At 36.8% G+C, this 25,377-nt stretch overlaps 2 protein-coding genes across 22 annotated transcripts in view; one reads left to right on the top strand and one right to left on the bottom strand.

Annotated features, from left to right (window-relative positions):
* Nucleotides 1–581: 581 nt before the first annotated feature.
* On the bottom strand, nt 582–2,378 carry LOC122351306 (ribosyldihydronicotinamide dehydrogenase [quinone]-like). The gene is made up of 6 exons (XM_043248268.1): nt 2,266–2,378; nt 2,020–2,187; nt 1,782–1,912; nt 1,594–1,707; nt 1,407–1,508; nt 582–964 (listed from the first exon to the last, which is right to left on the bottom strand). Exons 1-6 carry the CDS (start codon nt 2,267–2,269, stop codon nt 665–667), a joined length of 819 nt encoding a protein of 272 aa, XP_043104203.1. The 5' UTR covers nt 2,270–2,378; the 3' UTR covers nt 582–664.
* A 678-nt stretch (nt 2,379–3,056) lies between these two features.
* Nucleotides 3,057–25,377, top strand: part of lrrfip1a (leucine rich repeat (in FLII) interacting protein 1a) — a 31,563-nt gene continuing 9,242 nt past the window's right edge. For 2 of the 21 annotated variants that reach the window (XM_043249135.1, XM_043249114.1), the window contains exons 1-18: nt 3,059–3,579; nt 14,123–14,209; nt 17,898–17,915; nt 18,204–18,260; nt 19,125–19,169; nt 19,427–19,477; nt 19,629–19,661; nt 20,016–20,084; nt 20,172–20,213; nt 20,341–20,400; nt 21,428–21,508; nt 21,642–21,671; nt 22,322–22,378; nt 23,315–23,392; nt 23,796–23,918; nt 24,448–24,483; nt 24,595–24,720; nt 25,215–25,286. In XM_043249135.1, coding sequence (XP_043105070.1) covers nt 3,490–3,579; nt 14,123–14,209; nt 17,898–17,915; nt 18,204–18,260; nt 19,125–19,169; nt 19,427–19,477; nt 19,629–19,661; nt 20,016–20,084; nt 20,172–20,213; nt 20,341–20,400; nt 21,428–21,508; nt 21,642–21,671; nt 22,322–22,378; nt 23,315–23,392; nt 23,796–23,918; nt 24,448–24,483; nt 24,595–24,720; nt 25,215–25,286 — 1,155 coding nt within the window. In that variant the 5' untranslated portion in view covers nt 3,059–3,489. Of the gene's footprint in view, nt 3,580–11,954; nt 12,102–14,122; nt 14,210–17,897; nt 17,916–18,203; nt 18,261–19,124; nt 19,170–19,426; nt 19,478–19,628; nt 19,662–20,015; nt 20,085–20,171; nt 20,214–20,340; nt 20,401–21,427; nt 21,509–21,641; nt 21,672–22,321; nt 22,379–23,314; nt 23,393–23,463; nt 23,919–24,447; nt 24,484–24,594; nt 24,721–25,214; nt 25,287–25,377 lie in introns of those variants that run through there. The other 19 variants (XM_043249133.1, XM_043249121.1, XM_043249115.1 and 16 more) reach the window with 19 other exon arrangements.

The raw sequence follows: 25,377 nt of genomic DNA, 5'->3' as shown, positions 1-25,377 counted from the left end.
TAAAATCACAGCTAGATTTCAAAGCACCATCTACAGACATCTGCTTAAGACTTTTGCAAAAAAAAAAAAAAAAAAAAAAAAAAAAAAGCCTCCAAGGAATTTCCACAGGAAATGGGAAATCAGTGCACAGCTGGGACAAATACCCTTTGGAGAGTAAATAAATCCAATTTATGAGCCATGAATAAATGTGCTATGTTAAGGAATTCTGAAACAGAACAAACACATTTGTTTTTGATAGCAGGGGCCTTAGAATTGCTTTGATAAAAGCACCTGGAGAGGCTACTGAAGGAGTAAACAAAAAAAAAAAAAAAAAAAAAAAAAAAAAAAAAAAAAAAAAGTGAAATTCTCCATGAAGAAGCACAAAAATAACTTCAGTCTTGATTTTTGGGTTGCCCCCAGTTTTAAATTGAAGGATAGCAAAAAAAAAAAAAAAAAAAAAAATTGAGCATTTAATCTAGGTTTTTTTGGTTTTAAATAGTCTAAACTCATTTTAATTCAAACTACCTTAGAGTTCAGAAAATTTAATTGAGTGGGTGAGCAAGCTGCATTTTTTTAAAGAAAGGAGACACTCCACACGCAAACCCAAAACAAACAATTTATTCATGTTTAACATCAGCTTGGGAGTATTAGACATAGCCACAGGGGGGCCACATTGCACCCGGTCTCACACCCCAGCCTTCATCTGGTTGTGAGGTGGAAGAGGTTTCTCCAAGTGGTGACCCACAGTGAGACCAAAAGGAGATTCAGCATGTTTCTCGCGGACTTCAGGTTTCAACTGAAAGCCTTTCCCCTCATCAAAAACATCTACGGGTGGAAAAGTGAGAGGTGCCTCATTTAGGAGGCCTTCAAGACGAGTATGCCAGCCTTGCAACAGGCCTTCACGAGCCTCAGGAGAGAGAAGTGTGGGTGCCCAGAAGATCTGGGGAGCAAGGACCTGGAAGCCACAATAGTTGAGGACCCCATTCTGCAATTTAAAAAAAAAAAATATATAAAATAAAAATATACAATAATAAAATACTCAAGTTTGTATGGGAGGCAAACTCAATTAACACTGCATTCCATGGGCCATTAAATCTCAAATCCCTTTGACTGGTTTACGCTACAGATTGAGAGTACAAGGACCATAAAATAAGCTATATTACAGTTTATGAAAATAAAAGCTCTTATCCAATTATGGCGCACAATGAAGCCTGCAATGATGAATGGGAGTAAAGTGTTCACAACCTATGAAATCCTTCATATGAATTTGCCAGTTAAGCAATTTGGCTTGGAAGAACCAAATAAGTGGTTATAAGTGATTTTATTCCGATGCTCCCTACCGAAGCAGAATTAACCTTGCTTGGACTACAGTATAACTTAAAGGTGACCATTTATGAAAAAAGGAAATGAATAAGTGATGCTCTTACTTGAATTGGCCACAGTGTAACATTCATGTCTCCATTGATCCCATTGGAGCTGAACATGGTTTCATTGGAACCAGTAGTGAAGGATAACATGGCTTTCTTTTCCTGACAGGAAAAAACGATTATACAAATTAAACATTCAAATGTCATTAAAGAGAAGACAGAATTTGGGGTTTATAGATGGCCTCACCCTGAAGACGCCCTCACTGTAGCGCTTTTCTAAGGTATATGCAAAACCACGTGTAAGAACCCGGTCCATCCAGCCTTTCATGATGGCGGGAACAGAGAACCAGTACATGGGGAACTTCAAGAAATTCACAATAAGTGGTTGAAAACTTAGACAAAAAGAGAGAAGTAATCAAAAATATAGTGCCTTACCTGAAAAATAACAAGATCCGCTTCTTTTAGTTTCTTGTGCTCATCTACAATATCAGAAGCTAGTCGTCCCTCCTGCAAAGCCAACATGGTCTCATTTCCATAACAGAAATGCTCTGGGTTCTTCACTGGTCCTGAGAAACACAGACAACCGTGCAACTACTAACACTGAGCTCCGACAAGGTAATAGTTCTTTAGTGTTTTCTAAAATTAAAATATTGTATCATTCTGCCTCACACACCAGCAATATCGTCCTCTGTAGCCGTGGCCTTGAATTTCATGTCATACAGGTCAGACACAAGCACGTTGCAGCCCTGTTTTTTCAGCGCGTCCACAGAAGCGTTTTTAACAGCCGCATTGAAAGATCCTGCGCTCTGGTGCGCGTACACAATCAACACTGTCTGTGCGGCTGAAAAACACCATTAAACAAGACACAGAATAAGCACAATAAATAAAGTTAACTTACAATAACTAAAAATGAACGTACTCATGTTTGTTTTGGTTTTTTTTTCTTTTTTGCCACAGCTCTCAAACCATCCACTAAACGCCAACGGCACAATACATAAACGGCCCACTTTGGCACAATATATACACGGCACAATTACCTGTGAACAGCTGAATTGTTTTATTAATTAGTCCTGGCAGGCCACCCACAAATATTTACGACAAAAAAGGAAACAAAAGCTAAATGAAAACGTTTTTGTTATTCTTACCAAAGCAATTATCGCATAATGACCAAGTCTACGGTTTTACCACTAGATGTCAACATCTACCAGCAACTGAAGCTACAGCTTTATCAGTACTAAAATACATGTATGATAAGGGTAAAAAAACAACGAAATTGATTTTGATAAATCAGTTTAGGTGACAAGCTATTGTTAATCAACTAATTGTATTTATTTACTACATCATGGCTGTGTATGTATCGGGTTACGATTTTATACTTCAAAAACAAAACAAACAACAACAACAAAAAAACGGCTGTTTTTCCTCTTCTTGGTGTAGTTTGTTAAATGGTAGCCTAAGGATGGATGCTCTGCTTGAGACCAACGAAACCGTGCCATTTTAGGATGAGTCCATTTAAGCTTACTAGGTTTATTAGCTATATTTTCCCCAGCTGGGTATTTCTCATCTTCAGGGTGAAATGTAAAACATTAGTATTATTGCCAAAGGTGCACATGTGTGTGACTTTAAGAAAAGCAAGATAAGGTTTCTGTTTTTAGCACCAGACTCCCATGATTTAAAAATAGCGTGTGAGCCCTCAAACTCCCCCAACAAACAGACGGTCGAGTCCATTCTCGCACCAAAAGTGAACCAAAGCGAGAGAAGAAAAGTTTTATCTTAGCCGTTATACCGAAACCCACCCCCCTGTTAAACGACCCAACTTTCTGAGCAAACAAACTCTAGATCATTTACAGCCATTTTGGCAGCTCCTCAGAAGCGACACGTGTGTCATGAAAACGCGTTTGCGCTCTCAGCACCGGTGACTCTTCAGTCTTTCACAGTACGGCACTAGGAAGAGTGCAAAAAAGACGGATGTAACACAATGAACCGAGCAGCGAGCGACACGACGTAGCGTTGCTGTTTTTTTGGTTAGAATCAGAAACGTGCTTTCTTTTTTTTATGCCTTTTCTGAAGGAATAGTTCTCCCAAGGATCGGTTCTCACGCGTAAAGCAGCGCGTGTTTGGTTTGATTTATTAAAGGTTACCAATGGGGTCTCAAGGGCCAGGACGTAAAAGAACCCCCAGCAAAAATGGGTTGACTGCTGAGGAAGATGCCCTCAACGTAATCGCAAAAGAGGTAAATTCATCTCCTAAGGGTTAAGCTAATGTAATGGTCTTATATATGCAGGGTTAAACTCCGGAGAAAACATGACAATCACATGGTTCTACATCCTGAGTTAGTTTATTTATTAAACGTAATAGCTCTACACAGTTTCACGAGTATCTAATCAACACAACAGTCTAAGGTGAAGCTCCAGTTTATGCCCTCATCAGGACCTGTATTCTTAATGCGCATACATTTTTTTGAAATCTATATTTTAGAAGCTGTAGATCATTTCCTCTCCTATTAGTCATGTCTGCTTCCTGTCTGTGCGTTTTTAATGTGACAGAAACTTACAGTTTATGTGCTGCGTTGATCAAAATTGTTACTTTATTGCATCATGGACGTAGGCTAATGTATTTGAAAGTGTTACCACTCTGCAACATAAGCTGAGTTTGATGTGCTTGAACAGGTGCTGGGTTCATGGTGGAGAAAACCTTGATTAGGCAGCTTAGGAAGTGATTTTGGCCAAGTTAGATCTTCAGCAGATGTATATGATGTTTCTTTATTGTACATCCGTAGTGAAAAGCTATATGTAAAGCTGTATGTAAAGAGCACATGTTTTCATAGACAGTTAAACTGTAAATGTAGCAAATGTTTCATTCTATTAATAGTAAGCGTCTCCGTTTGACACATCATGCTCAGTGGTTGGCAGGATAGGCCTTCTCACTCTACTGTCAGCATGAACTGCCCTCTCAGTTTTGAATGTGAAATATAGCCAGAGAAGCATGGGTGTATTTGTGTGTATGCATGTAAACATGTCTCTGTGTTTACGTGATTTTTTTTTTTTTTTTTTTTTGAATGTGTGGTTTTAGGTGAACGTCTGAATTACAGTATGAAACACTTGGTATGCGAATTGCATAATCAATTAGCTAAAATGTTAATAAATGACCCAGGATGTGTAGAACTTTATGGTAGTTGCATAATCATGTTCAAAGTGTTTTTAATTCTCGTTTTCATCAACAGGACAGGTTAGCGTTAAAAAGCATTAAAGATGTCAAAGATGCCTAGCTTAATACATACACGCATCCATGTTGTAAAATGTCCAATCAGCAAGCAAAATTCAGTTTCACGTTTGCCTAATTTTAGCATGAACACAAAAAGATTTATTTTTTTTCTGATCCAACCCGTTTCCCTTGAAATGTAAATAACTGTTGCAATGTTTTTGTTTCGTGTACTCCCGAGCTTTTGCCAATTAAAACAGCAAGGTCTTATTAGAGCTCTCTCTCTGAGCAGATTTAGTTTCAGTTAGACCAGTGGTTCTCAATTCCGGTCCTAGGGACCCCCTGCTCTGCACATTTTGCATGTCTCCCTTATTTAACACACCTGGATGAGATCATCAGCTTGTTAGGAGAGAGATCCATGAACTGAGCAAATGATCTCTTTCAGGTTTGTTAAATAAGAGAGACATGCAAAATGTGCAGAGCAGGGGCTTCCCAGAACTGGAACTGAGAGCCGCTGAGTTAGATGTTGATGAGATACTTTAGTTTTTGATACATTTTCAAGCGTGCTAAAAAGTATACATGCCTTTGCAAATAAGCTACTTATTTATGTTCCTTTTTCATAGCCATTTTGTTGTCTTTTAAGTGCCTACTTCATTATTCATTGCCTGTTCCCCACCTTTGCTCACCTGGTACCTGCATTTGTTGCTGATGGGCTGCCATCCAACATTTGCTGATCTCTGAAAAGCTGGTATGTTGGCCCTCACATGTTCGTTGATTCTGTAATAAGAGCTTTAAAAATAGGAGGACCTCAGAGACCAGCTGTTAGTGCAGCTTCAAGACCAGACATGAAGTTTAGGGGGGCCGTTACAATGAGCAGAAGTAGGGAACAGAGGCATCTGATAATGGATGCGGTGGAAACGCGTGCTGATAATATCTGCATCAGTAATCCTCAGTGGCTGTGCTTTTCTGGTGCTCTTTAATGTAGCTAAGCTGGTAAATGTGAGATAGGCCCACAGTAAAACATGAGCCAGTGAAGGATTTCCTGCAAAACAATTTTAACAATGGCTACTCAACACTTTGATGCAGTGTTCTGTTGGTTTTTCTACTTGCACAGACGCACATTGTGGAATCTGTAAGACAAACTCATGTCATAAATAGATTGCTTTCTGCTGTATGTGTTTGGTTCATGACTACATTCCCTAAAGTTTTGGCACATGCTAAAAAGTTTCATACAACAACAATCCTTGTTTGAGTAGATAAGGCTTTTTTTTTTTTTTTAAAAGCAGGCCAACTGTAGATAAAGGTTTATGACTATTTATATTGTTATGTATTCTTAACACAGCTTTGGTTTAAATCCTGTAATTTGTGTCACTGTAAATGCTGATTACTATGGTACTGTATATGGAATTCCATGCAAAACTGTTTAAGTATACAGTTTAAAATGTAATTATGTTCTAAAAGATTTCTATTTCATATTAATGGCGCTTTTAACTTTTTTTAGTCCTGAAAAAATATTTAGCAGAGCAGTTGTTTCTGAAATTGATTATAAAAAAAAATAGTTTAAAACCCCATATCATAATTATTATTTTGGCTTCTGAACATTCAGCTTTAACATCAAATGAATATTTACAACTACAATTTACAATTATACAAGTATTTTTAATTTTTACATAAATAGAAATTTGCTATTTTGATTTATAATGTTTTTACTGATTTCTTTGCTAAATAAATGCTGCCTCAGTAAGTGTAAGGTATTTCAAAACATGGAAAAAGTCAGTAGGCCCTATTTTCTTTTAAACACGCATGTCTCTGACAGATGTCACTTGGATCTCAGGGTTTTCTATGAAGTCACACTCTTCTCTGTGACAGCACAATAAATAAATAATGAGTCAGTGGAGCACCCTGTCGTTTGATTATTGTATCCAGAAAGCTAATCGGTTAGAAACACACTCTATCAACTGCTTTACATGTTACTGCATTAGGAAGAGATCCGTGGAGTGACGACCCTGTCAGTGTGTGTGACTGTGTTTGAGTCAAACGTGAGCAATGGCTCGTCAAAAGCTCACTGGTCAGTGTGGCTGTCAGTGTTATTTCAAGCAATTCGAGTTCATTTTGAGTTTTTTTTAGTGCTAACTCAAATTTGAATGATTTCTGAAACATACGGTGACACTGAAGATTAGAGTGATAGCTGCTGAATCAGCTATACCAAATAGATTACATTTTAATATGCATAAGTAGAAAAGTTATTTCAAATTGTAAATATTATAATTTTATTGTATTTTAATAAATACATGTAGACTTGGTAGGCATAAAAGACTTCTTTCAAAAAATCTTAGCAGCCCCAAACATCTGAAAGATAGTGTGTACTATACATTTGTTATTGCTAACAGTCTCAATATTTTAAAATATTATCATAAACATTCGAGTCACTGTTTAAAGTGTCATCCATTGACTGGGATAGTTAAAGGCAGATTAGGATGATAGAGTCAGAACCAGACTCTAGCGGGGGGGTTTAGATGATTAATCAGAGCTCATACTTTGGAACTCTCTGACTGTTGATCTTAAATTCATTGTCATTAGCAATTATTTTATATTTCCGTATTCAGAAAGAAGAGTCCTCCTGATATCAAAATAAATGATCATGTGCCCTCCCACATAAATGGTTTTATGAATACCTAGCACAGCAGCACATTGACACATTAACACCTGCTTATCATCTGTCTTTTATCTGGATTAAGCTGTGAGCAACTCAAGGTTAAACTATTCAGCAAAGTCCTATTTCTGTACATTTTCAAGAGCTTTGGTGCTGGACTGTTGATGCAGGTTGAAGACACTGTAGCAAACTCGAATAATGTTAGCACACTTATGTCAGAGACCTTTTTCACATGCTGACATTATTCACCAAGAATGGAACCTCTCCATATAAGGACAAGGATTTAGAAAGGGGTTTCTTCCTTTTTCTGATGTCACCAGTGGGCCACTGAAGATTGTTATCACAATTGCTTTCCTGTTTATTCTCTGCTGTTGGGATGCATCCCTCGCGGAGGAGTAGGCATAATGCTGAGTCCATGTTTCTAGTGCTCTTGATGCTGATTGGTCAGGATGTTTGTGTATAAGCCATGATTGCTCTGATAACTGTTTAATCTTCAGACGAATTTTATGACAAAAATACTGTCATTGTCTGTTTTACATTTTTTGTTTATCAAATGCAAGACACACTTTACTCTGCATTGTGTACTGGGAATAATATTTTTTTTCTTGTCACAAATCATTTGCTCATTTTTACACTGAATTAGTCATGGGCCATGGCATAGGCTGATCATTAGGTTTTATTATTTTCATCTTTTGTTATTTCGTTTTAATACAATTTCTTAGAATACATCTGAATATAATCAATGAATCAATTAAGTATGAATATGGTTTAAATCTAAAAAGTCGAGAAAGCTTAAATGTTTAAGGCAAACAGCATCAGCAGATTAAGTTTCTTTTATTTTATTAAAATATATTAGATTTACTGATAAGTAAATAATCCTTGTTATATTGTGCTTAAAACACATTCAGTTATAGTACTGAAACGGAAATCTCATTCTTTTTGACTACGACTGACAGACATTTGTCATATAAAGTTTAGTCCAAATGAGATTTTTCATGGTAAAATACACAATTATTGATTTATATGTTTTTAGTGTCAGTTGATTTACACAAAAGTGTCTACCACATGAATAAATGTAATTACAATATAAGGTCTCAGGGTTTTTAGTGCACTATACGGTGATGTTTTCGATTAATCATTTTCGGTACAACATTTTTGCGGAATATTGTTTTTTGATAGATTCGATGTGCAATCTTTTATTTGCATCCCACCCCCCCCAAAAAAAAAATCACTTTGGTTTTTCTTCCTCCTTGAATTTATACTCAGGATTATGCTCTGAGCAAGTCTGAGAAAAAATTCACAACGAAAAAAAATAGTCCCCTTTTCATCATTTATTAACTTGAAGTACAAGGTCATTTCATGGGTTTAGTTCTGATAAGAGTGTGTGCTAATGTAATAGGAATGCACATTCAGACAGACTCTTCCTCTAGTCTCCGATTAGTCACATGGTGCAAGTTGTTGCTTATTTGACAAATGTAGGTGTGAAACAGCTTAATGTGTAAAAAAAAAAAAAAAAAGTTGCAAGGACACTGCTCATTCTTCTGTACAAATTAATACAGTTCATCTTCTGGTTTTACACTGACCTGACTTCAGCTGACTTTGCCGTCTTCGTTTAACTTAAACCAGAGACCAGGAGATTAGATGCAATTTCACCTTCATTTTATCACCATCATGCTACTCTCTAAAAATGTAAAAAAAAGTTCAAAAACAGACATACTTGTAAGTAAGTTTTCCGTTTATGTCATCCTTAATGTACTATTTGTACATCAAAAGATGGTTTGCACTGGCGTAAGCTGTAGTAAATTTGTCCCAAAATCATTTTAGGGAAAACTACAGTGTTCCTGGCTATTCTGCAGTATAAACCCAGTTCAGATTTAAACGGCCTTGAAACAGAAAGCACATTGAATGACATTAGAAACCAGAGACCAGGAGATCAGATGCAATTTCACCTTCGACTCCTCACCATCATGCTACTCTCCCTCACTCCCTCATTTCAACAAGCTGGAGTTTCTTTCAGTGGCTTGTTTTTGCTCTTAAGTAACTCTGTGGTCAGTGAAGCAACTATTCTGTGTTGGCCAAGTACGCTAGGTCTTCACTTTCCTTGAAGAGCTGCTTCTGTGTGCAGTCATCTGAGACGGGCACGCTAGCGTCTCTCAAAACATCACCCTGCTTCAGGTTTCCCAGGCTTTAAGAGTGAAGTGTGACATTTCTGAGCCACTGGTGGCATCTAAAGGGATTGGCAAAATAACGATGCAAGCATCGCGCTTGAGACAGAACATGTTGATCTGCTCAAACGAAGTACTAATGTTTTGATAGCGCTCTGACAGAAACTCTGTGTTTGCGCTCATTGAATAGTCAATAAGAATGGCTTACTTATGTACTTCTGAGATAGGAGGGTGTTCGAAGAGAGAGTTCAACCAAAAAAAAGAGAATACTTTCCAACCTGCATGACAGAACACAATAGAAAATATTTTGATGTTTCAACTGTTTTTGTAGCTACATATAGTCAAGGAATTAAAAAAATATATATTATTTTCATTGTATGAGCAAAACACACTGATATTTCAAAATATCTTCTTTTGTACTAAAGAAAGAATGTCATACAGGTTTGGAACAATATCATATTTATCATTTTATGTTTATATAGTAACATGTAGTTAGATTTTTGCAATGAGATAACCGATTAAGCAGGTGATTTGCTAAATAGTATATATTGCTGTACTTATACTGTATGCATACAATTTTCACATACAGTACTCTTTATATAAAAATCTGTGCATGTTAGCTGTTTTACATTTAACTGTAAGTTTTTTTTTTTTTTTTTTTTTTTTTTTTTTTTTTAAATGTCTGAGTTTTAAATTGGACATGATGTATTACCACTAAGTAATGGTCACTTAATCTTATCCTTATCCGTTTTTTTTTTTTTTTTTTCTTTCCCTCCCTTTTTTGTCATCATTTTCTCCATGCACAGAATGACCCAAATTTATATTCCTAAATTCTTTCATCCCTACATGGCGATTTCTTTTTTTTGAGCAAGCTCAGATTTGATATTAAATTCTGCCACAGAACCCAAGGACCTGCTGAAATATGCACCCACCTCACACAGATCAGACATTGTTTGGTTTATGTTTGACATGGAAGGCTGGCCCAATTTATGTAGGTGTTAATATGGGCTGACCAGAAATGTGGCAGACGTCTCCAGTGATCTCATATGTTCCAGACTTTGACTCTTGCGCTAGTACTCAAGTAAGAAAGACTGTTTATGTCTCAAACTGAAGACCGTTAATCCAGTGTACACAGATGGCAAAATGATACACATTTTTAATATTGATCTTTCCACATTTAGACGAATTAAATTGCCCAGGGACTCTCTTGGTTTATGTAAGTCATAGTTTTGGAGTTAATAATGTCTCTTTTTAAATGTCAACATTTTTAGTATTCTGCTTCCAGAGTACTGTCCAAAACACACTGAGCAAGGAGCATTTGAGGGCCTCAAGTCAGTTGTGTTGCATATATTCAGTCTGTTCATTTAACTTTGTTACAGCTAGTTTGTTAGCAGTCCAGATGATTAGCGTGCACCCGCTCAGCCTGGCATGCTGGTACAAGAGGCCGTGGGAGAGAGAGAGAGATCTGGCCAGCTTGGCATCTCATTCTGTGGTATTTATGTCAACAGATAAGAACTCTGGGCTCAAATTGTCCTGGCATTCATCAAACTCCCAGGGACTCCTGAATGACAAGCCTGTCCTGCATGTTTGCCTTAAAAGGCACCAAACAAAGGTTTTAGTAAACCTGTCCACATTCATCTATCCAGGAAAAAAAAAATCCTATAATAATAATTACAAAAATTCTTCAACTCTGTTGGTTGAATTCTAAGGTGCCATTCGCACAGAACATGTTTTTGCTTAGACTTTGTAATGCCTCTAGGCACGTTTTTTTTTTTTTTTTAATGAAGTAAATGTGCGAGACATTGCAAAAGACACGAGGCGTAAGTGCAACAGTCAATCTAGCCTTTTTACATTTCAAAAACGTTTCGTGTGAGCAGCTCCTAAAGTATTGCACGAACTTGTCTTTTCAACCTAAATTTAAGTAAACTATTTTATTAAATTGAATTATTTAAAGTGGAGAGGCTCATATTTGTGATTTGGAAAAATGTCAATAGATGCAGTAATATTTCTGTTTGTGTTTCAGACATATTGGTAGCACTTTATCCAAGTTTCAGGCTTTAACATATGGCTGATTGCCAACTGCCAACTTTTTCAAATGCTGCATGCATGAAAATATGGGTGCTTTTCAATTTGTGTATTTATGCACTACTATATGCCATGTGTTATTAGTGTGAGTAATGTTCACACACAATGTGGGGAAGGGTTATTAGATTGCTCTGCTGAATGGCACTTTTAGACGGCATTCATCAAACATTTTAGAAGAGTATTATTTAGTGGTGCATCATTGACTGTAGTCATCCAAGACAGGTCTAGATCCAAGATCTGCTACTTAAAAAATCACAACTTTGACACCTTTATTTATGTGTCAGTTGTGAAAAAATGTACTCTGTGGCCAGTTAGAGCAACAATGTATTTCTACTCCAAAAAAAAAAATAGGGTCACTACCAGACAGCAGTAGAACTAGCTCTCCATTCCTATTGAGAACATCCACGTCACAGAACTTTCATTAAATTAGAGCATTTTGGGTTTATTGATAGAGCCTGCTCCATTTGGGTCATTAAAAATAGCTGTTGAGGAGAGAGTGAGAGGAGAGAGGTGTGTGAAATAGGCCAGTTTGTTTTCCTCTCCTGCGGTAGGAGTGTGTAAATGATCATGATGGGAGAAAACGTAGATGACCCAGGCTACCACATGCTCACCGTGACAGATATCATGGTGTACTTTGATAACTGCAAGAAGGTAGGTCTCAACATGAGTATGGGTTATTTTTAAAGAGCTGCTTGTTTTAGTTCAGAGGAGATGAATAGTGCATGATTTCTTTAGGAATGCTAACCTTCTTGTTTTAGGTGCCTATGCACATTTTACTTGATGTATTTTTTTTCTTTTCAAAACTTTTTTTTTTTTAATAGGAAATTTATGAGCACTGACTGGCATGTACTATTAAATATTTGGTACATTAATATGCATGCTTATCTGCTGTTCATGTAAATCACATTGTGTGCACATGCCCTCCACTTTCGAAATTTATGGGCGTTTATACGATCAGTGCTTCGTTTTGCTAAAGTGCAGGAAGGGTGTGATCCAGGCTCGATTGTGAATGACTCAGCCCTCTGATTTCCTGCTATGGTCAAAAATGGCATAGTTTTGGTTACGCTGTTAGTCACACAGTCATACAAAGTACATTGATTCTATTGCCCTTCATGTTTATTTTTTTTCTCAATATTATTCAGCATTTTCAGCACAGTCACAGCCTTTTTGGGTGGTAACTGTTATTTTAAAAAGGCATGTATGCATTGGTGGATTGCTGTGTTTGTGGAAATCATTATGTTGACATTAGTGAGAACGTGTTAGAAACGTGTTTGGACAGCTGCTTAATTGTCAGGGTTGGCTGTAATAAGTTCGCCCTGGCTGTTCTTCTACACAATTATCTGCATTCATTACAACAGCGCTAACATAACCTGGTCAAACATTTTCTGTTTACAGCTGTAGTGATATTCAATAAAAAGGGGTTTCTTACGTTCATATTCGTATGTTTAAATCCGTTGTTAAATGTCAACTGCACAGCACCATTTATTATAAGTATGAGAGAGGTTACATATTCCAAGTTTATTTGTCCTCTCTTGACCTGTGTTACTGTTTTGATTTCAGTATTTGAATAGTGATGTGATTTGCCATCATAGAAAATGTATTTGCAAGTGTGTTTTTTTTTTTTTATTACTTGCTATATAATAAATCACATTTTTTAAATGTTTCTGGAATTTTAATTATTTGTTTCTTTTTTTTTTTAATGAATGGCTTGAACTTGACTACTAAATTAAAACATAAGCATTTTAATACAATTAAAAGCAAAATTAGGCTATCACTTTCTGTTACAACTGCTACTAGTGGTTAAAGCTGTGGAAATGGTCATTTCTTGAATCGTTGTTGGCAAAGGGACACAACACTCGCTTCCTTGGAAAGTTGTGTGCCTATGTTCAGGACGGAAGGCCTTAGTCTGAGACATTAAGATATGATCTGACATTTATTCAGGAACACGTCATTATGGATTTCTCCAGCAGCTAACAAACACAGGAATTCATTTTAAATCTTGAATGACCCTTTGAGTAGTAGTTCCACTGTATTACACTTTTTTTTATTTATTTTAAGTGTTATATATTAATACTTTGCTGTGCTTTCAAGAATGTGTGTGTGTGTGGTTTAAAGATTACTTGTAAGACAGGAGTGGGGGGGTCTATGATGAAATACTGGAGTTGAGGTTTTCTTTATTTTTTTGGAGTTGTTGCACATTTTGTGGCGTCATCTGCAGGAAGGAAGTGTGTTCGCTATCTGCTCTCTCTCTCTTTCTCTCTCTCTCTCTCTCTCTCTCTCTCTCTCTCTCTCTCTCTCTCTCTCTCTTCCCCTCATGCCTTACAGGGAGTCTCTTCCTTAAAAGGACTTTCAAAGTGTTAAAGTGGCTAAAGTCACAAATACACACATACTCATATAAACAATCACATTCATAGCACGTGTAGTCGGAGGAGTGTACAGTTACAGTACATAAAACTTTATGACAGGGAGGAGATACATAAACATGTTCATGTAATCATGTAATATAGGAATAGCATAGCAAACCTCCTGCTGAATATACATTACAATAACATTACAATAAGTTGTTTTTTTTTTTTTTTGTTGATTTAACTTTTTTTGTGTTCATTACATTGGTCTTTTGGTTATGGTTTCATGACGTCTCTTCCTCTGTTTTCTCCATCTGCCCCCTGCAGGCTGAAGCCCGTTTGGCAGCTAAGAGGGCGGCCCGTGCAGAAGCTCGTGAAATCAGAATGAAAGAACTGGAGAGACAACAGAAAGAGGTGAAGAAACACAATTACTGAAGACTTATTTTTAGACGGATGCCAAAATGTGATGTTGGTCTTGATTTTGTCTTGAATATACATCATGTATGTGGGTCAAAGACGTTAAGATGTACGCATCAAAAGGAATTCCCAAAAGTGAATTTATGTCCATAGAAAGCACATTAAATGTAGGTTTATGGAGAATAGAGTTTTTGGAGAATAAAATATCAAAATTTGGTTGAAATAATGTTACATTGTCATTCAGTGTAACATAGTATTCATTCATGTAACATAACATGCTTATTCTGACTTGTAGATATTAAAATACTTAAAAGAGAGTAAGGAGGAATATTACATTTTATTGCGATGTAAATGAGTAAAAAAAAAATCTTACTGACAAATGGGCCAAACCTAGTGGCTAATTTAATTTAATTTAATTTCTGTTTAATGTGTCATAAATTGATATTTGTTGTAAATATGCCTGACAAGATTGTTACACTGAAGGACATTTTAGTAGGTCAATTAATCAAACAAAACAGGGGAAAATATTTATATTTACTTTTGGCTTAGAAAAACCAAAAAAAGTGCAGTTAATTTAAACAGAAAACATTTATAATTTTGGGGGATGGTAGAAATGACAACATTGATTATTTATGTATCTATTTATCATATATGATTTTTTTGCAGAAAAATTATATATGATTATTATATATATCTATATTTTTTTTGCATTTTATCCATTTATTTGCTTGTTGACTTGCTTAGTGTTTTTTTTTTTTTTTTTGAGGGGGTTCAGATCTTCTGGCGTGACAGTGTTGCTCCAGTGCTTATATGCTGTGACATGTGACCCATCCAGAGGAGGTTTAACATCTGGAAAAGCCCCGCTGTGCATACCTGCTCCAATCTGTGCATATAGTGTATATGTCTCCTTTCACTGGTGTCATAATCACAACATGATAAAAGCCATGTTAAGCAACCGAAAGAATCTCACAAAGTAAACGGCCTGCTTTACACAAAGTTGAAACACAGGAGGTGAACCTTCCAGTAGAGTTCAAGAGTGTGTTGAGCTGGAGGCCTATAAAATTGCATTGGTGTGTTTTAAAAATGTTGTCGCTGATAATATTTATCCAGTCTTGGCCTCTGTTCACCTAAAATATTTTCAAGGTGTTTTCCTATTGAACTGCCAGCGGAAAAGGCCTTCTTTATTCTCAAAACTGAATCTTTCTCAGGTTTTGTTGACTTGCTCCTGCACAACACTGTCAGGCGATTATGTTCAATTTGTTTAATCTTCATCATGTTTGTGTGCTTTGAAGGACATGTTTTGGCTAGGTAACAGGGATCAGGGTCAGTTAATCACCCCCTGGGTCAAGACCTTCTAAGAGCCCATTTAAACTTAAGCATTTGTTCGGCTAATGCTCAGAAATATTACAGGTTACATGAGCACTTTGGGGTCCTTGTTATAGTTTACTGCAGGTTTTGTACTTTTACCCCTAGTTCTGGCCAGGAATTACAGGTCATTCTCAACTGCCTATTACAGTAGTTACTGTCAGTCTTTACAGGCAAGCTTTATAGATGTTGAGTTTTTCCTTTGTTTTGTCAGGCTTTTGGTACTATAATAGTTTGTTGCTTAAATGTTCCTCATAGTAAGGAGAGCTTTGGTTCTAACTGATGGATATGCTTATAGTTAATTCTGGGTAATTAATGTTAATGCACTGTGACTGTTGATGCTGGTTTGTTACAGTTGACTGCACACAATAAATGAGACATGACCGGTGTGGGTTCAGTTGCATGTATTTAAACTAGTCGTAGATTCCTTTAGATATTTAAGGACTTTTGATTAGGTACATATGAATGACGTTGATCAGGGTCATTCAGAGATGAATTGACGACTAGAAACCCACATTGTGATACCTGAGTTCAGACGCAACAAACTTATGTAATGAAGATAAACGCAGCCTTTAAGCATACCCGGGTCACACTTGAGAGATTAGCTAGCATTCAGAGTTAAGCCCAGTCTGATCAGGAGGTGTGTGTGAATGTTAAGGGTGTGTGTTTTGTAGCTTTAAATCGCCAGCCAAGTCTTTAAAAGTAGATTATGAGCTTTCAGCCGTTCCTGCAGCGGGTTAACAGATTCAGTTCTCACTCAGTTCTCACTATCTGGCTGTGATCTTTATGCTGATTGCAAAAACACAACGACTCAAGATTGAAGATGCTGTGACAAAACAGATCTGGAAGAGTTTAATCCAGACTTTGTGGAGGATTGTGTCTTTGGAATCATAGAACGTCTCTGTCTCCCTCAGTCCTGAGGTAGATGGGGACTCTTTGAGACTATCAGGACGGCCTGCAAACGATTAGTGCGTGGAGGGGCTAGGGAAGTGATCAATGGGAGACCCCAGACCCCTCTGCTGAGGAAGGTGAGGTTAAATTTAGTATTTGAGCATGGAAAATAAGAAATTGAGTTTACTGACCTGTATGTGTAAGTAACAGTATATAATTAAGTAACATTCCGTTTAACTAGCATCAGGTGAACAAGTGAACAAGTATATTGTATTCAGGTTTGTATATGTTGACTATGACCTATCGACTTAATATAGAGTTCTGCAACTGTTTTATGCTAGTCAAAGGATTGAGTGTAGGTTCTTCCAAGGGTGTTTATTGAGTTTGTGCCAGGTGCCGTTTGCACGCCATGGATGTTTATTTTTTTTGTGTGATTTTTCTGAAGAACTTTTCTTATGCATTTTCTTTTTCCTATCGATGTTTTACTTTCTTTGGCTAATTCTGTTAGAGTGCAGAAACAAAAGAGCATTGATGTTGTGGGAAAGTCTCTAATTTGATACATAAGGTGTTAAAGGTAATTCAGAGGAAGAGGATTCGTTACAGGACTGAATAAACAAAACTGGAACAAATACACATGTGGAAACCAGTTAGGTGAGATTCTGTAGGTTTGTCAGTAAGTAAGAGTGAAAGTTTTCACTACTGCATTGTATAGTTTAGACTAAAAAGTAATAAGATTAAAATCATGTGAACTGATTATGTCAGAATTTACTGTGGGGACCAAACCATACTAGTTGGATGTTTAAAGAATCTTTAGCTTATCTCTTTGGGTTATTTTTACTTGTGAAAAAATAATGGATAAGAATAATTACCACAGTGTATTAGTGTAAATGTAACACTGATACTAGTCCTGTGCTGTTCATTGGCTTGATCATTAGTGGATCAAATGAAACTTTAAACATCAGTGGAAAGAATCCTGTTACCCCCATAGACCAGATCACACGACCTTCTGTGACTCTTGAGTATGCTCTCAGATATCTGAACAGTCGTATGACATAATTCAGATGCTTTTAACTGGCAGTGTGATATTTAAAATTCCTGACTGACAATTCAGTTATGGCATTGAATTTTGCCGCTTGTTGATTTAGGTGACCTTCACGTGTTCCTTGAGTCAAGTGTGTGAACTGCCATGTTCTCTAGTTGTAAGCTTACCTGTAAGACCAGGTAACATGACACTGAGCTCACAGATCGCTAAAACTTTAACAGCTTTCCCTTTTTGTTCCATTATCTTGGAGCACACACTCTTCCACTTGGTTAGCTCCATTTCGTATGAAGTAATCAATGCCCTCTCTTTTCCCCCTTCCTTTCTCCATCTGGTGGCTTTCTTTCCTTTGCTCATCTGATCCTGTTTTGCCGGGCTCCTGTGATGTAGATCTATCAGGTGCAAAAGGTAGGACATCTGATGCTGTGGATCTACTTTACACGGTCAGGAAAAAAGTATGTCACTGAGGTTGTAACATTTGAAATGGTACATCTTATTTACCACTACAAGATGCAAATTTTTGCCTTAAAGCATACATATTAGTACCTTTTGAAATTGTACCACATCAGTGACAATTTCTGTACCATTGTTTTCTGACAAACTGTACCTTAATTCCTTTCCTTCTGCTGCATTCCTGTTACGCGATCTTCCTTTATTTTTTGTCTTTCCTCGTTTTTGCTGCAATTCTCTCTTCAGAAATACTATGGATTGGATAACTTGGACAACAAATGGGGGGACATTGAGCAGTGGATGGTACATTCACTGTTGAGTTTCATCAGCATGTTTTTTTTTTTTTTTTACACACACATGATAGGGATTACAATACAGGATCTGTTTATGTTCTATTTATTAATAATTAGCATGTTTGATGTTATATATCAGGGTTGCATGTCTGAACACTAGGTCAATAACTACATTATTTGCATTTTCACAACTTGGCAACAAATAAAATAAAACTTAGTTCACATGTTTACTGCATTGTAGATTTTTCTTTTAATATACACTAACATTCAAAACTTTTGGGTTAATAAGATTTGTTTGTGATTTTGAAAGTAGTCTCATGCTTACCAAAGACAAAACTGCAATGTGGAATATTAAAATTATTATTTTAAAATGCATTTTTGAGATAACATAGATATTTAAATACAACAGCCAGTTTTTAGTTACATGATGTTTCAGGAAACATTCTGATATGCTGATTTACTGCTTAAGAAACATTTCTTATCGTTATCAAAGCTGAAAACTTCATTTGTAACATTATGTTTTCATACATTTTGAGAATTTCTTTCCGAATTTTCTGAAAGTAAAAATAAAATCTTACTGATCCCCCAAATGTTACAGCTTTTCACATGAGTGGATGGTTTTTGTTTTTCATTTTTGTCTTTGAGTTTTGCTCTTGCATCAGTCATTACTGATTTGCATGCTGTCTTTTGCATAAACTGTTCAACCTTGCTTGCTGTGCCTTGTATGTCTGTCTCTTGCCATCTTTCATCTCTTCTCTTCTCTTCTCTTCTCTTCTCTTCTCTTCTCTTCTCTTCTCTTCTCTTCTCTTCTCTTCTCTTCTCTTCTCTTCTCTTCTCTTCTCTTCTCTTCTCTTCTCTTCTCTTCTCTTCTCAGGAGGACAGTGAGCGATATACACGTGTCTCACGAAGACATGCTTCGGTTTGTATCTTTGTCCTCCTAACCCACTTCCACAAAAAATTCTCACTCAAAACTATTCACAACAAATTTGTTTGTCCTTCAGGGAAAAAAATATATACTTGGATTTTGTTCCAAATGCAGTTACTTTCAGCCAGACTTATCTTGGGGCTCACTGCATATACCGATTTGCTGTTTATGTACACAATGGCGAGTCTATAAACTCTTGCAAACTGTGGACACCATCTAACTTTTTTTTTTTTTTTTTTTTGTCCATGAAGGTGTCAGACGATGAAGAACGGATGTCAGTGGGGAGCAGGAGCAACATACGGGTCAGTATCAGTGTAACTATTCCTTTTAAACCTTCTGTGCTGTCGGTCCAAGTGTTTGTTGTAGGTGTATATGAGTGTGTGCTGTCTCACAAGGTTATGAATCAGTCCAAAATGTTCTTCATGCTGATTATGGTTTTGTTTGTCTGGGCAGTTGGATTTGGATGCGGCGGGTGCTTACGGCGGGGTAAGAATGTCAGGGTGGGAAATGTTTCTTCGGGCATTTCTTTCAGGTTCCTGTTAAAGTAAAATGAGCACATAATTGAGTTCACAAGACATTTTTGTTTTTGCACTGTGGTGTGTTTCAAGTATAGCTAATACCTGATGCGACGTTTGTGTTTTGAAGTGTTTTATTAACATTACAAATGAAGAGGTGTGGTTTGTCTTCTGGGTTTTATCACGTATGACCATATGAAACCATGATAGTTTTGTCATGTCTCCGAAGTGTCTGAATGTTCACTTGCATGTTCACAACCACAAGGTATTGAGCAGTTAATTCTGCAGTTTTAATCCTACTTCCATTTGCCACCGTCCTGTCCAGCTTCCCCAGGTCTCCTCCTATAACTCACATAAGAAGTCCAAGAAAAAGAAGAAACATTCTTCCAAAACCGTACGTTCGCAGCACTTACGCACGCCACTTGTATGTTCTGTAACAGCAAGATGTAATATCAATCATGACTTGTTGTCTATTCCGCAGAGCAACGGCTATGATGATGATCTCAGCACATTGTCTAGTCGGGTTAGTGCCATAAAATAACCGTGTGATGAGTTATGGCATCCATTAGTCTGTTTTAATAATTCACGATGCAGTAGTGTGGCTAATAAGTGTGAAGATTGTAAACTGGGCTGTGTGTATTTGTGCGCAGAGCTCCAGACTCAGCGATGAGAGCAAAATGTCTCGCTCCTCTAGACTTGATCGGCAGTCGGTGGGTCTCAGTCCGGCATCTTTTTGCGTGATTAGCATGAAAATATATCTAACACGGGTGGATTGCTTCCACTGTCTTTGAAAAAGCATGATGTATTTCTTTAAAAAAAAATAACATAGTGATTGGACTAAAATTTGCATTTATTTATTATTTATTATTATAAGCATTGGCCACAAAGTGTCATCACCAACAATGGGACTTTTATAATTTTATATAAAGAAGTTGCTATCTATATATATAATATATAATAGATTTGTTTATTTTACAGTACATTTTTATATTATTTCATTTGTACATTCAAGTAACTTATTTCTTAGTCAGTAAATTTTATGTAAAATAAATGTAATGTTTTTGCTGCATTCTATCACTATCTATTGATAACAGCAACAGCCTGCTTTTAAAAATTTAGCAGTATTTCGACCTGCTCAGGCTGATCTGGTTTGCTTGGTTTTAAAGGGGTTTTAGACACTCAAGCTGAGAGACCAGAATGCCAGCAAGCTTAATACCAGCTTTGACAGTCTGACCGAACAGCTAGATCAAATAAAACAACATGAAGAGTTTGGGATTTTGCGACTTACTTGTTAAATCCTAGATGCATCAACAAATTAGTACAGGTGTTTTTCAATGCAACGATTGTATGCATGTAAATAGTATCAACATTAATGGCTTTTCTCACTAAAATGTTTGCCCTAGATAGTGTTAAAATGTTTTTATCTCCAAATTATTTATTTATCTGCTAAATATGTGTACTGTGCAATCTCAACCCAGGCTAATGTAAAAAACATTGTGCAGCATGAAATAATATAATTATTGCAAAAATGTTACAAAAAAATAATCCTAGGTGAACATTTTCAAGAGTGAAAAGCCCATTTAGTACCATTCCTAAATGCATGATTGCATATTTTAGCATGGTAAAACAGACGGTCTCTGTTATTATTTTTCTTCCTGCGTCCCTCTGCACATCTCTCACGCTTCTTTCTTCATCAGTTCATCATTCAATCATCTACATTATTTCCCATCATTTTAGAAAGCCTGCTATCCATCTGAGCTGTACAGCAGCAGTAGTTATTCCTCTAAACATCAAGCCCCTTCCTACAATGGCTACCAGGTCTGTCATCTTCCGTGCTGCTGAGTATCCACTGTTTAAATCCCCTCTTTCTGTTTCACTTTTTTTTTTTGTAGTTATTCTCCACTTTTACTCTGTATTTGATTGGAAATGTTCATTTCTCCTGTCTGTTTAGTTTTCTTTGCCGCACAGCAGGAAGCACAGGGTTTGTGCTGCTCATATTACCCTCTGCCCCACAGCACTTCCTGTACAATAATATGTGCAGCTCTGTACACACACTTTGAATACTTTCACTTTTATTCACAGCAGGTCACCCAGGGTTATTAGATTTTAAACCCACACAGACCACAAACACCTGAGCTAACTGCTTGTGCTTTGGCTTTGACTTGTAAGCCCTTAAAGATGAAGTGTGTGATGGAAATGTATGTGTTTTTGCTTCATTGCCTTCCCAACCGGATTTTCCAAATACCTATTATAGTTATGGTAGATATTGAAAAATATTAACCATTTTTTGTGACCCTGCAAACTTTTACATCATCATCAACCAGTTGACATTTTAAAAGGGATTTATCCTATATATAGCGATCTTAGCATATTAAACTGGGATGAAAATGAAATAATTACACACTTCACCTTCGCCATATTAACTAGTTCTAGATCTTTTCCCCACCAACCTGACAGAAATCAAATGACATGTGAACATCTGAATGTGATGAAAGACTGTATTTATACACACACAAAAAAGAGAACTGAGACAGTGGAGAGAGATTGCATGCTCACTTGAACAGAGTGGTTATGGGTAAACCCTCATGGCGTGAGAAAGTGATAAAAATATTGTTTCTCTGCTGTGTTTAGGGTTCTGTATATGAGGACAGTTTCTACAGCGGCTCTCGACGCTCCAGTGCTCGCGCTGTAAGAGTGATAGAGCTAAATTGTAAATGTGCATGGACATTATACTCTATTAACCTTTGGATTCAGTTCCCTAACCAACATGTGTGATTTTATGTGTTTTGTAAAATTGTAATATTCTCTCTTGATAATCATTAATGCCATAATGCCTTCTCAAAAAATACTTGTGTGTTTTAACACTTTAAACATATGGGAGTGTGTGGGACTTAGAAACTAGTGCAAATCAAAAAATGCTTTGAAATGCTTATAAAAAAAGAATTTGGATGCATTTTATTAATTCCATAAAGCTAAGAGTGCTTTATATTTGTGCAGCTGACACACTTAACATTGTCACATGACATTATCTTTTGATAAACATCAAGATTTTTTAAAATTGACATTAATGTTTAAAGGAAAGTGTGTGTGTTTTAGGTGTTTTTAATCTATTATGATAAACTATACGTGTAAACTATTATATTTCACTGGTTGGTTAAATTGATTTGCCATACCACAAACCATTTAATAGAACACAAGTATTACATGTTTCTCAAATGAATAACTGCATGTATAACCTTAAGAAATGAACAAATAATTTTACATGCAGTAGCCTAAGTCACACAGATTTAACTGTCAAGTACTTAATGTTAAGCTCATTCTTTAAAGATGTTAAGGGCCTGTAAGTCATTGACAGGCATGTTGCCAAAGAGTTTAGTCTTCTACCAGCTTGTTTGTTTGTAAATTTGTACTGCTTGTAGATGTGTGTGTGTGTGTGTGTGTGTGTGTGTGTATTTATTTATATTTATTCATTTTTAATCCATTTATTACGTGTGGTGACCGTATCAGCCCTGAAATGTCTGACAATCATGAATTCATTTTGTCTACATCGTCTCTCGTGCTCTGTCTCTCTGATTCTTCACATTCTCACAGCGTGTGTGTGTGTGTGTGTGTGTGTTCCTCTAGTCTTCTGAATACAGTGGTTTCCTGGGCTCCAGCTCTAGGACTTCGTCCAGAGCAAATTCTGCGTGTGGAAGTCCAGTGGTGAGCAACTTCACTGGCACTGATGCCCAAGATGATCACGGATCATCAGTTGTTTTCTCAGTGACCGGTTCAGTTACAGCTCCAAGCATCCAGTTTGTTGCTGTTTTAAATGTCTCCTAAATCGTATACTGTGTGAAACTGATTGTTGATGTTTCTAGATAAATCAGTAAATTAATATGCTTTCAGTTTCTGAGTTAAATTGTTTAATTGCTTGATGTTAACGTTATTAAGTTACTTTAAATGTGTAAGAAAGGACATCTGAGGTGATGTGTGTGTGTTTGTGTGCATTCTTTCTTTGGGTGCATGCAAAAAGCCAACTGTTAAACTTGGACAGTTGAGACTTCACAAATAGCTGAAATACTTCTCGCATTGATGTTAATTGCTGCCATCTGGTGGTTTCCAGGAGGACTGCAGCAGCTCAGTGGCGAGTTTTATGAGAAGCTCGGCTAGTATCAGTGGCCTCTCTAGAGACCTCGAGCGTGTGGTCATTCCTGACCTGCCAAACGTTAATGGGAGGCTATCTATGGTATGAGAGTGAAAACTTAGGGTTTATGTGATTTGGTAGTTGACGCCCTGGTTTAAACGGTGTGTGTGTTTGCGTGCATGTGTTTATGCATTCAAACAGTGGCATGTTGTATTGAGGTGATGGTCTGCATGTGAGATGGTCATTGGTCAGAAAAGTGATTTATGTGCAGAAAACCACAGAGGTCTGATGCTTGTTGTGATGTTTGCTAGAAATGTCCAATTGTTAATATTATAATTCAGGATTATTTTAAAAAGCAGTAGCCTGTTAATTACAGAATTGCTTGATGGTTGAATATTGATTATTCATCAAATACTATCATTGTGGTTTAAATCTTTTCAGCTTGACTTGGACTGATTTTCTTCATGTAACGGAAAAATATATTTTTTACTAACTTTTTTTTTTGTGTTGACAGCATGTCTTCAAGGAAAAACATGAAGCATAATGAGTGAAAAAGAGAGTCGATGGCTTGACTCGATTGTTGCAAGACTGCAAAATCCATTGACTGTGTATCCTCTTTTTTTATTTATAGGCTGATGACAGGTTAGAGCGAGACTACTTGGAAAAGGTTTGTGATTTATTAAAAAATAAATTTGCAGATTTTAACCATTTAAGCCCATATTCTCACGATAAACTTTCTAACCAAGGGATATGACCTATGACTTGCTGTGTTTTTTAGGGATCTTCGAGAGCATCGACTATTTCTGGCACCACTCTAACCTCTCTGGGTGGGACATCCTCACGGAGAGGTAGTGGAGATACATCTATCTCTGCTGACACAGAAGCATCCTTAAGAGAAATCAAGGTGCGTGACCTGACCTCTTTGTCGTTTGCCAGTTTAAATTTAAGCAGCACGGTTATGATGACGTCATCCCACGATTTCATAGCATGCTTTTACTGTTTACATACTGGTTTAAAGAATCCAAGTTAATGGCACATTTAAAAAATTTGTCTGACAAGAACTCATTGCTCATTTTCATTACTCAACTTGCTCACAGAAACATTTTCCACTTTCTTTATGTTGCTCAGTCCTTATTCTAGCGATCTGCTTTCCAACGAGTCTCAGCTCTAATCAAAAACACAAAAACAATATGACTTTTGTTTGTTGAATTCTTCAGGAGCAGGACTGACCACCTTCGGCGATCTGCTTCATTCTTATTTTCTATAGCTTAGAACTTGTTTTTTGCATAGTAATTTGTTTTAAAAATCAGTCTGCTGTTCTTTACTCTTCCGTTGCTCTTCCTCTGCTGCATCCTTTATCCTTCCTCTTCATCCTCACTCTTCATGCTTTTCATTCAGGAGATCCATGAGCTTAAGGATCAGATTCAAGATGTGGAGGCAAAGCACATGCAGAACCTCAAAGAGCTCAAGGTATATGGCTGGTAAAGGGGTGCTAGTCAAAAGCCCAGCGAGATCCTGCTTTGTTTGAGTTATATATGACATTCCTGGTGAATGAACAACG

This window comes from Puntigrus tetrazona, chromosome 9 (genome assembly GCF_018831695.1).
Source record: "Puntigrus tetrazona isolate hp1 chromosome 9, ASM1883169v1, whole genome shotgun sequence".
Lineage (NCBI taxonomy): Eukaryota > Metazoa > Chordata > Actinopteri > Cypriniformes > Cyprinidae > Puntigrus > Puntigrus tetrazona.
The sequence above is the reverse complement of the archived record's forward strand: the minus strand, read 5'-3'. Positions and strand labels throughout refer to the sequence as shown.